The sequence below is a fragment of the Chiloscyllium punctatum genome, chromosome 32 (assembly GCF_047496795.1).
Source record: "Chiloscyllium punctatum isolate Juve2018m chromosome 32, sChiPun1.3, whole genome shotgun sequence".
Taxonomy (NCBI): Eukaryota; Metazoa; Chordata; class Chondrichthyes; order Orectolobiformes; family Hemiscylliidae; genus Chiloscyllium; species Chiloscyllium punctatum.
Genome location: NC_092770.1, coordinates 35,710,123 through 35,722,640, shown reverse-complemented (window position 1 = coordinate 35,722,640; position 12,518 = coordinate 35,710,123). Strand labels below are relative to the sequence as shown.

General features: G+C 37.8%; 1 protein-coding gene across 1 annotated transcript in view; it reads left to right on the top strand.

Moving 5' to 3' along the window:
• znf277 (zinc finger protein 277) overlaps positions 1 to 12,518 on the top strand; it is a 68,024-nt gene that overhangs the window by 10,987 nt on the left and 44,519 nt on the right. The window contains exons 3-4 of the mRNA XM_072552081.1: positions 9,303 to 9,391; positions 9,633 to 9,715. Of these exons, the coding sequence (XP_072408182.1) occupies positions 9,303 to 9,391; positions 9,633 to 9,715 (172 nt within the window). The remainder of the gene's footprint in view (positions 1 to 9,302; positions 9,392 to 9,632; positions 9,716 to 12,518) is intronic.

Below are 12,518 nucleotides of genomic sequence, written 5' to 3'. Positions count from 1 at the left end.
GCATGCACAGAAGTGATATGTGATGGGAACTTGAGGATGGAAAAATTGTGATCTTCGTAAGATAGAGTCAGGAGCTTAGGATACTGAGGTTGCAAACAATCTGTTTCAACCTGAGGTTATGGCCAGAGAAAGGGATGGAATTGGTGATAGGATATAGAGTTTGTGATGGGGACTAGATTGGTGAAGCAATGTAGGAATTGAAAAAGATACTGGAGTGAGAGAGTTTAATGTTATAAAATGCACTTGGAGTCGTACTTGTAGAAATGTTAGTGACCAATATGTAGATGAAGCCAAATATCAATCATGAGAACTTTAAAGATAGTTAAGTGGGGACAGGGAGAAACCCCATTACTGATTGAAGTAAGTGAGAATGCCTGAGCTGATCATTAAAGGACAGCACTTGACAGGGTATGCTCAGCTATGCCAAAGTGTCCAGCGAGGTTCACAATGATAGTGCACCAACTTTACAAAGCATGTCAAGTGTGACATGAGTCAGACCATTTCGGTAAGGTGAAACGGGAGGAAGCTTGACTGGGGAGATATCTGAGCATGAGAAAGACGAGCAAAGCCAAAGGATATTTTACATGGAAGAATACGATGGTGACAATGATTTTTTAAGGGTCAGAGAGCAGATGCTGAGGAAAAGGAACAACCTGCAATGTTAGCTAGAATGGCACGGGGGAAGCAGGGCAAAGGACGAGGTCTGGAAGTGGGTTCGGCAGTAAGGGAAATTGGATTGTCAGCAGTTTAGCAGAATGTGTTTTGAATGTGACATACATCGCAGGAGCAGAAATATGAAAACAGATAGAAGTAAAACTAGAGAATGATGCAAGGAAAGAATTTAGGTGGGATAGATGTGGTGGGAAAGGAGAAGCAGTTCTCGTGGTTTCAGTCCCAGTGATGAAAGATTGATTGAGCTTCTTGCTTTTGTTGTAGGCAATATTGAAGTGAAGGAAAGTCAAATCCAGTTGATGGAAGATTTTTTAAAGAATGTACGGCTTACCTTTTGCTTTCAAGGATGGTCTAGGAGGAGTGAGTGGGCCAATCAGTTTGCGTTACCTGAAAGGGAGAAGTATCTTTAGCTATGACTAACGTAGAAGTCGGGATGTTATGACTAGGAGACTGCAGGGTTACGTTATTGGATCCCCAGTTCAAGCAGTTGAATCTTTGAATAAGTATCCACCCAAAATTCTGGAATAACCTTCTTGTCGCTATCAGAAACTGTTCCTGATTCCATCATTGTCCTTGTCCAATATTTCAAGAAAATTGTGAAATAGATATGCATAAATCTGAACAAAAGTATCTGGAACAATTTCTTGGTATTTCAATGTATTCATATTTTTTCTGAAATTCAAGCAATCAGATGTACTCATTGCAGTCATTAATTTTTAAATTATTTTTTCATATCTGGCATTTTCGTGCTATTTTAAATTGGAAACTATGCTTTAAAAATGTAATAATTGTGCAGATTCCTTTCTAATAAAAAAGTTAAGAAATTATGGCATTCAAAAAGCATCTGAACGGGTAAATGAATGGGAAGGGTTTAGAGGAATATGGGCCAAGTGCTGGCAAATGGGACTAGACACGGTTAGGATATCTGGTCGGCATGGACAAGTTGGACTGAAGGGTCTGTTCCGTGCTGTACGTTTCTATGACTCTGACCTGACGTATTCTCAGTGGAATAACCAGTTTTACAAATGTTTTAGAAATGAAAATGATTAAGCTGAGAATTTTTCTAAATAGTTTCACCACAAGGTGGTGCAGAATGTTGTTATGTGCCATTTAACTTCAAAATGTAGAAAATAGGAGTGGAGGCGTATAATAACATTTAATTATGCACCGACAGTTAGAAACCGAGAAGGTGCTAGTCCTACATTGGTCAGCTACCTTATGCTAGAATTAATTTAGTTTTTTAAAAAACATTTTTTTTATAAAAACCAAACACTGCATTGTCCCTTAGCCACATATTTGAGAGTTTAAGTCATGATATTGTGAAATCTACTTGCAAACAACAGCCTCGATGACTCAAAACTGTTCCATATTTCTGGATATGTTAAACCATGTATAACACTATGCTAATTTCAAAAAGTCACGTTTATTGATTTTGACTTCCCGCTGGGCTAATACACTACGTGAATCCAAAAGAAGACGTTTTGTTTTATTTCAGTATACTGGTTCATTTGAACTGTGGTGTTTCTCCCTAATGAACATCTTGTTGGCTGGTTAGCATAATTCTTATGATAGCTGAAAAAATATTCAAGACAAAATCATCACAATAAAAGTTACTTTCAAGGTCGATTTAGAAAGTACTCTCAAGTTTTAACCCTTGGCATGCAGATAATGAAATATGTAACAAAAATAATGAACATAAGAGAATTAAGTGCTGGTCTTAAATAAAGTTTTATTGTTTTGAAGAGTTTCCCATGATCGTACCTTAAGCCTGAGATAGCTTGAGTCCAAGAGAAGATGCACTTTGGTTTCAGTCATAATGTGTAGGATTTGATCCTCCGCGCAGGAATATTCAACCATCACATTTCCATTGTTTGTACAAATTGTTTTAAATTATTGACCTATCATATCTATTGACATAGGTTGTAAGTTTGCTCGCCGAGCTGGTAGATTTGTTCTTGCATTTCGTCCCCACACTAGGTAACGTCGTCATTGAGCTTCGGATGAAGCACTGGTGTTCTGTCTCACTTGGTATTTGTGCATCTTTGTCTGTTATGATGAGTAATATCACTTCTGATTCTTTTTCTGAGAGGTTGGTAAACGGGGTCCAAATTGATATGTTTGTTAATGGAGTGCAGGTTTGAATCCCATGCCTCGAGGAATTCCCTTTGTTTAACCTGTCCCAGGATGGATGTATTTTCCCAGTCGAACTGGTGTCCCTCTTCATCTGTATGTATGGACATTAATGATAATTGGTCATGTCGTTTGGTGGCAAGTTGGTGCTCATGTATGCCCATAGCCAGTTTCCTGCCAATCTGTCCAATGTAATGCTTGTTGCAGTCCTTGCAGGGTATTTTGTATACCATGTTTGTTCTGCTGGTTGTTGGTACGGGGTCCTTGAAATTCATCAGGAATTGAATCCTGCTGAATTTAAAGGACAGTGAACACTGATGCAAACTACTCATTTAGTATCTTCCCCCATCTCCTGCGGCTCCATACAAAGGCTGCCTTGCTGATCTTTGAGGGGCCCTATTCTCTCCCTAGTTACCTTTTTGTACTTAATACATTTATAAAAACCCTTTGGATTATGCTTCACTCTATATACCAAAGCTATGACATGTCCCCTTTTTGCCCTCCTGATTTCCCTCTTAAGGATTCTCCTACTGCCTTTCTAAGTATTCACTCGATCTCTCCTGTCTATACCTGACACATGCTTCCTTCGTTTTCTTAACCAAACCCTCAATTTCTCTAGTCATCTGGCATTTCCTACACCTACCAGCTTTTCCTTTTACCTTTACAGGAATGTACTGTCTCTGGACTCTTGTTAACTCATTTCTGAAGGCTTCCCATTTTCCAGCCGCCCTTTTACTTGCGAACATCTGCACCTAATCAGCTTTTGAAAGTTCTTGCCTAATACCGTCAAAATTTGCCTTCCTCCACTTTCAAACTTCAACTGTTAGATCCAGTCCATCCCTTTCCAACATTATTTTAAAACTAAAAGGCTTATGGTCGCTGGCCCCAAAGTACTCCCACACTGACACCTCAGTCACCTTAGTTTTGCATCTTCTCTAGTTGGTACATCCACGTACTGACTCAGAAAATTTTCTTGCACACTCCTTAACAAATTCCTCTCTATCTAAACCCTTAACACTATGGTAGTCCCAGTCTATGTTTGGAAAGTTAAAATCCCCTACCATAACCACCCTATTATTACTAGAGATAACTGAGATAACGCCTCACAAATTTGTTTCTCAATTTCCCACTGACTATTAAGGAGTCTATAATACAATACCATTAAGGTGATCATCCCTTTCTTATTTCTCATTTCCACCCAAATAACTCTGTGTGGATGTATTCTGGGAATATCTTCCCTAATCCTCCAGATTTTTGAGCTAAGACGTTGTATAATCATGTGTCTTGTCCTTCTACAGGGTATCTGTAGCTCTTGTGAGCTGTGCAAAAGAGGTCTTGGCAACCAATTAGACTGAATAATCCTTATTCAATGTGCAGAGTTTAAATCCAAAAGTATGAATTAAAAATTGTAACTGTAAATTAGATTATAATTGTGTACAAAACATTTTTAAATATTAGGATGGAAAAGGAGGATTAATGATAGAAATAAGAGAGAAGAAGAAGAAGAAAAATAATTATTTTAGTGTCAAACTAATTAAACTCTCGAGCAATCAGATTCCATAAATGCTATGGAAATTGTTTGACACTAAATATTACTGATCGCAATGTTAGGAATTCACTTACACCTGAGTACACCAATTCTAACTTTTGTCTGTTGTATTTAGTAAGTGCCATTCCATTTTACACTCTTATGATGTCGATGCTGAGTACATCATTGAGGTTCAAGTAACCCTAACTGGGCGAGGAGCAGTATATTTTGGACTACAGCTTCCAGAGTCTGCATTCAACTATGCAGAGCCAAAGAGTCTCACAATACAGAACCAGATCCTTCAGTCCAACTTGTCTGTTTCGATCAGGTTTTCCAAACGAAGCTAGTCCCAGTTGCCTGAGTTTAGTCCATATCCCTTAAACCTTTCTGCTTCATGTATCTGTCCAAATGTCTTTTGAATGTTGTAATTGTACAAGTTCCTCTGGCAGCTCATTCCATATTCACACCATTTGTGTATACTCCTGAAATTGTTCTGATTTACTTGGAAGCTATTGACCTTCGTTATTTTAAATGGAAAATCCTGTTCTTGATTGCTGAACTGCTGACTGTTTGCAGCACTTATTGCTTTTCATCATTGTCCTAAACCCTCAGTTTTATTGGATTACATTGAATTTAGCATTGTGTTTATATTTTTTAAAAAAAACCTTGATCTCTTAAAACTAGTTTCTCTGCTCCATATGTTCTTTATAACTGTGCCATTAAGCCTCATTGCCTCTCTATTCTCCTTCCAAAATGGCACACATCACACTTCTCCATAAAATTCCAGCTGCTACATGTTGATGCACTCTGCATTCCTCAATGTCCTGTTACTGTAAATTGGTATTATGTTTGCTGCATCTAGGATATGGTATCATTGCATATTTTGAAATTATACTCTATTCCAGTATCCTAGTCATATCTACAAAGCAGTGGTCCTCACACTGGGTCTGTAACAACTTTTGCTGTTCCTTCATCAAAAAAAAATCAAGTTTGATTATTTAAGCACAATCTACTTTTTAAAAATCCATGTAGGTTTTTAATTAACTCTCACTCCTCCAGGTTCCTGTAATTTTGTCCCTATTATTACCCATAAAATCTGAACTAACACAAATATGAGGCTTGCAGGAATTGCCAGAAGTGCCGTTACACTTTTACAACTGTGGTTGGAGGCATTGCACTGTCGTTCTAGTACCACTACTCTATAAGTCACAATGTAAAATAAAAACAGTTTTTCAGTTTACCAAGAAGACCAATGAAATATCTCCTCAACATCGGGTTTTAAAATAAGGTGTGTCAACCAGGTTTCTTAATGAAAACAATGATTGTTTTATTATCAAAACCAAAATTATTCTGTGAATGTACAATCCATATTATACAACCTTAAATGGTTATATCTCTGAATATCTCCAAAATACATGTGCAAGCATCGATTCTTCAGGTAAAGAGGAAAAAATCTGTGCGTAGATTGGCTTTCTGGAACAAAAAAACATACTTTGACCAATGGCTATTTGTGCAAGCAAAACAACAGTGTAGAATGTTCTGAAGTCTGTATTGCTTGAGCATTCTTGTACATGTGGTCAAGTCACTAATCATTTATGGGTCTGTTTAAAATCTTGCATGCACAGGTTGTTCAAGAACTCCAAACTTGAGATTTTTTTCTGACAAGTTATTTTTTCAAAATACCAAAAAGTGTCCTCCCTGAAGACAACAAGAAGATTTTCTCTTCAAAACATGAGACAGATCAGCTGTGCAGCTTGTTCACAGCAGGCTTTCTTTCAACTGAACCAGACAAAGGAGAAGCTGTCCAAATCAGAAATGAAAGTAGAAATGCTGGGAAATCCTATCAGTTCTGGCAGCGTCTCTGGAGAGATAGCAGAATTAACATTTTGTATCCAGTGACTCTTCAGGATTGCTCAGAAAAATGTGCACTAGACCCGAAATATTAATTTTGCTTTTCTTCCCCTCGCTGCCAGACCTGCTGAGTTTCTCCAGAGTTTCTGTTTTTATTTCTGACATGCCAGCATCATAGTTCTTTGGATTTTTTTTGTTTAATTCTCCAAACCAGGCGCTGTTAAAAACAGCCACAGCCGGGATCCACAACAAAGTAAGCAGTTGTCACCAGTCATTATGTGCTTTACAGAAAGCGTCTTTTTCTTTTCACACCAAAAATGCACTGCTGTTAGCTGGCTTCAGGCAGTCCAACATTAGAAGTCCTGAGAAACAGGAAAGATGGAGAAGGTTTGCTGGCTCTGTGTAGGGCGAGAGGAACAGCTAAAAAAGCTAAAGTCCTAGAATTGGTTTCTCGGAGCTGAGTGTTCAATCAATTCCCAGGCACTGTGTGCAAGAGAGTTGAAAAGAATGAAGCTTGGTACAGCTAAGACCAATGAAGTTTGGAGGGCAAAAGAGACTTGGAAATTTAAAGAATGCATTCTCAAGAAAATATTCAGTGACCAGCATGTGGATAGTCATTGAGTCTAGCTTTGAGGGAATGTCAAGGTTGATCTTAAAAAGTGAAGAATTGAAATTCGTTTATAATAGAGTTGAAGTTTTTTATGAGATCTGGTGACCTGATATCTGGATGGGTTGCTGAGAAATTCATGGGATCTGTCTTGACTGCATCTGCTATTTGATGTGTTCCATAGTTTGTCTATTAAGATTTCCATTTCGGTTTTGTAAAGGTAGTTTCTTTGTTCAAAACTGTGAACTCTCTTAACTCCGTTAATAAGTGTTTGGATCTCAAAATTTGTCATCTTTCAAGAAAAAGGATTGTTACTGGTGCCAATAATGATTTTGTAATTTCTTAGCCGTATCCAGAATTGTAACGCTTTTCATTAGCTATGACATTGTAGTTTTACACTCTTCTTTCAAATACATATCACCACCTTTGTCCCCAGTAATCCTCAGCCTGAATTTTTACTATTTACATGTCTGTACAAAATTTTCATTAGTTGATGTTCTATTCTTCATTTCTGTTTAATTGTTTTAATTTTCTCTTCACCTCCCTTCTCAAATCATTGTATTTGGAGTGGCTTTTTAAAAAAATATTTCATTGTATTCTCCATGTCCCTGGCTTATCCCTTTCACTCTTGATGGAATATAACCTGCCTAGAAATGAAACATTTCCCCCTTAAAGATCACAGTGTTGCATGAGGTTTTTTTTCCTCCCGACAGTCTGTGGTTTTACTTTACCCCAGCTAGATTTCCACCTCTCCCATCCTACAGAAGTTAACCTTAAACATTAAAAGATTACATTACAGTGCAGTACAGGCCCTTCGGCCCTCAATGTTGCACGGACATGTCATACCCATCTGAAGCCCATCTAACCTACAATATTCCATGTATGTCCATATGCTTGTCCAATGACGACTTAAATGTGCTTAAAGTTGGCGAATCTACTACCGTTGCAGGCAAAGCGTTCCATACCCTTACTACTCTCTGAGTAAAGAAACTACCTCTGACGTCTGTCCTATATCTATTACCCCTCAATTTAAAGCTATGCCCTCTTGTGCTCACCGTCACCATTCTTGGAAAAAGGCTGTCCACCCTATCTAACCCTCTGATTATCTTATATGTCTCTATTAAGTCACCTCTCAACCTTCTCTCTAACAAAAACAGCCTCAAGTCTCTCAGCCTTTCCTTGTAAGACCTTCCCTCCATACCAGGCAACATCCTAGTAAATCTCCTCTGCACCCTTTCCAAAGCTTCCACATCCTTCTTATAATGCAGTGACCAGAACTGTACACAATACTCCAAGTGCGACTGCACTAGAGTTTTGTACAGCTGTAGCATAACCTCATGGTTCCGGAACTCAATCCCTCTGTTAATGAAAGCTAAAATACTGTATGCTGCCTTAACAACCCCGTCAACCTGGGTGGCAACTTTCAAGGATCTGTGTACCTGGACACCGAGATCTCTCTGCCCATCTACACTACCAAGAATCTTACCATTAGCCCAGTACTTTGCATTCCGATTACTCCAACCAAAGTGAATTACCTCACACTTGTCTGCATTAAACTCCATTTGCCACCTCTCAGCCCAGCTCTGCAGCTCATCTATGTCTCTCTGTAACCTACTACATCCTTCGTCACTATCCACAATTCCATCGACCTTAGTGTTGTCTGCAAATTTACTAACCCACCCTTCTACACCCTCATTCACGTCGTTTATAAAAATGACGAACAGCAGTGGACCCAACACCGACCCTTCTAGTTCACCACTGGTAACTGGATTCCAGGATGAACATTTCCCATCAACCACCACTCTGTCTTCTTTCAGCAAGCCAATTACTGATCCAAACTGCTATATCTCCCACAATCCCATTCCTCCTTCTTTCAGCTTTGAAGTTTGACTTAAGATTGTTGCTTGGTTTGCTTCTTCATTAATATAAATCTTAAAATATGATCATTTTTTACCTAGTTTGAGCAGACTGAAACTGTGCAAGTCCAATCCAGTCAATATGTGCTCTAATCAGTATCTCTTACAAATAAAGGCTTTGAACTCAAAAGGGCTAGGCTCCAGTTCTATCCCATCGCTTGGCTATCTTTAGTTGTAACCGCAAATACACTTGACTTAAAACCACTATTATGCAACCAGTAAGAAGGAAACATGTTTAATCAAGTGAATGTGAACAAAAATAATATTAAAATGGAACATCAGACTAAAACTAAATGCAGATAGATTCGAGCAGGATTTGAATTATCAATATAATTATGTATTGCTCAGTATACTATCACATAACCAAAATCAGTTGAGAATAGTATCCTTCAAAGTTTAGTAAATTTGGGTTATTGGCAGTTTTTCACAATTATCAAAAGGGCTTTCATTCCTTAAGCCTAATCAGTTTTTAACTTATTAGTCTGCTCAACTGCACAGGATTTTCTCTTTTCCGAATTAGTTTTTTAAGAATTTTGGGGACGACAAAAGGAAGTATTCAATGAAATAGTGACTTTTTTTTATTTTTGGTTTGTTTTAGGTACATTTTGTATTGGAAGAAAAGGTTTATTGAGCAACCAATAACAGATTTTTGTACTGTAATAAGAACAAACGCCCAAGGTCCTGAAGGTAACAATGTCAGAATTAAAGTATATGAAAGAGGCTATCTTTGCTTATTAAAACTTGATAATGCATGATTTGTTGCAAGTTTGTGATTATTTTTATATATTTTCACACAAATAAAAAAAAGATTGCAAATTTAAAATTGGAAATTCTTTGTACAATAGAGCAATTAAAATGGCAGGGTGTAATGAAATCTTAAAAACTGTTTCTAAATAATAGACAACTGAAAGTACTGTTACTTTGATAGAGAACCAAGTGGAGTACTACCTTCTCTGTGATGTTTTACCTGAAGACAGAGTGCTTAGAGAGCAGCTTCAGCAAAAGAGACTAGTAAGTAATTGTGGTAATTCATCAATTGGAATGAAAGAAAGATAAATGAGCATAGACTATCGAAAAAGGCTATCTGGCAGAAGTTGACAAAGAAATTAATAGAGCTTGGTTTAAGCCAACCATTAATTATGGATTGAAGATGTACAATTTATCTGCTGGTGATGGCAGTCTATGTAAAACTTTTATTGAGCATACTTGCGTTAAAGTCAAACTTTCACTCTCAAATCACTCGACTTTTATCGAAAAACTTCCAACATGTTTTTCTTCATCACCTGCTTGCTGTTGAACTCAAACTTGTACTGTGCAAGCCTGCTTGATAAAATAGTCGAGTATTGTTCCGTTCCTCATGTCTACTGATGTCAAGACATGTGATGTCACGGCAGACACCTCAGTGGCATGCATTGCATTCCCACTAGTCCTACCCTCAAATATCTTGGTATCAAGAAAGAATAGTGGATAAACAACCCACTTCAAGCTTGGTTGTTAAGATTGTTTGCAAAGCAGACTCGTGAATTCTGATATTTTGCCAGTCAAATGGTGATCAGAACAGAAGAGAAAGTAATGTTAGTGAAGACAATTGGCCAGGAAAAGAACAGATTCATTTATGTACTATTGTGTCTGTCCAATGATATGAAGTGTAAGTCAATCATGATATTCAGAGAAAAAAGACTCCCAAAATAACAATTCTCAAATGTAGTCATCATCCAATTCCTAATAAGGATGGCTGGGTGGATCAAGATGGCTTGAAAATATCACTGAAGAATGTTTGGATTTTCCAGCCTGGAGGAACACGTAAGGAAAAAATGCTTCTCATCTCAGACATGTTCACATCAAATCTTATCAGTGTTATGTGGGTTAGGCAATGCACTTGATGGCACAAACGATAATTATTTCTGTAATTATATGCTTGATGATAACATTACTGTCAAAGGTATTGATGTTTTTTATCAGTATGTTGCCATTTAAGAAGCAAATTCCTTACTGAAGACAAGGAGGAGGATTTTTATGAATTTTAGTATAAATTTAGTTTATGTTCTATGCTGAATTGTATTTTTTGTACAGTGAAAAATGCTGTGTGAAATTTCATATATTTGTATATATTGCTTTTGTTCATGTTGAATTGTTAACTTTAATGAACTTAGTTTACAAAACTAATGTCTGTCTCCATGTAAGTTAGTATTTACTCATAAATTAAAATAGAATCCTTTTGGAAGCAGAGTTGGCAGGAACAGACTGATGTGACAGTTGCAATAGCAAGGCAATGGCAAATTCTAACCTCTCCAAAATGTTACTCATGTAAAAGTCAAACCTCAAAATATACAGGATATTATAGCTCTTAATCAGACTTAAAAACTATGTTCATTTAGAGTCCTGAGAAAGTTTTAGACTTTAAACAGAAGACACAAAAGTCCACCCAGCATTCTATTGAATGCCTTCTGTTGATAGCAAAAACTACACCTGCATAAATGCAATAAAATCTTTGACATTATCCATTATAAAGTACTTACATAACACACCTCCAGAACACATCAGACTTGAACCCATACCTTCTGGCCCAGAGGTAGAGCTTCTACTGCAGCACCACAAGACCTCATGAATAATAGATTCTTGGAAATCCAACCATTTAGACAAGATTGTCACCAAAACAGTGTTGCAGTTGATATAACTGCAAGTACTTCAGAAAACACAAGGAACTCAGCCTGTAACAGAAGTGTGCTTTTAGGATTAAGCCAATGTCCTGAAGCATGCTCAGCTATGTGTACCTGAAATGTAACAGAGTTGTGCAATGACAGGCAGATATTGTGCCATGGAAGACACTGTTTTTCCTTGTATAACTAAATACTAATGGTTATAATCTAAAGTGCAATTACCTTATTCACATGCCATGATCTATAATGGACTTAATTCAACAGAAAACATACTGTTACTTTCTTTTGTTCTCAATGTTTTTGTTGAAAGATCTAATTAGATTTCCTGTACTAATGTCTTAGAAAGACAACGTTGATTACTGTAGTTCATTCAATGATTTTTCAACTCTTCGTCTGTGACTATCCCCATTTCAAACAAGTATGCTATTTTGGAAAATGTAAGGGATGATGGGTTCTCAGGGCAATGTAACACAAATAGCCAGGTTTCTGGTATCGAGACAGGCTGTAATGTAATGAGGTTACATTGAGTTCCAAGTGATCGATTGTGATAGGGGACTCTATAGTCAGGGGCACAGACAGACGTTTCTGCGGCCAGCAGCAAAAAACCAAAATGGTGTGTTCTCTCTCTGGCCAGGATCAAGGATGTCTCCGAGAGGGTGCAGCAAGTTCTCAAAGGGGAGAGGGACCAGCAAAAGGTCATTGTACACATTGGAACCTACAACATAGGAAGGGAAAAGGATGACATTCTGAATAGAGAAATAATGAGGAAAGAGATCAATCTGAGACTGGTACAGTTGGGGAAGGGAGTGAGTCAAACAGTCAGGGCAGGATGGAACAAAGCAGAAAACAATTTAGGACTGATAAATTAAAAGTGCATTTACTTCAACGCAAGAGGCCTAACAGGGAAGGCAGATGATCTCAGGGCATGGTTAGGAACGTAGGACTGGGATATCATTGCAATTATGAAACGTGGCTCAGGGTTGGTCAGGACTGGCAGCTTAATGTTCCAGGTTACAAATACAGGATAGAAAGGGGGGGCCAAGCAAGGAGTGGGAGTGGCATTTTTCATAAGCATTAGCATTATGCATTACTGCTGTACTTAGGGAGGATATTCCTGGGAATACATCCACGGAGGTTATTTGGGTGGAACTGAG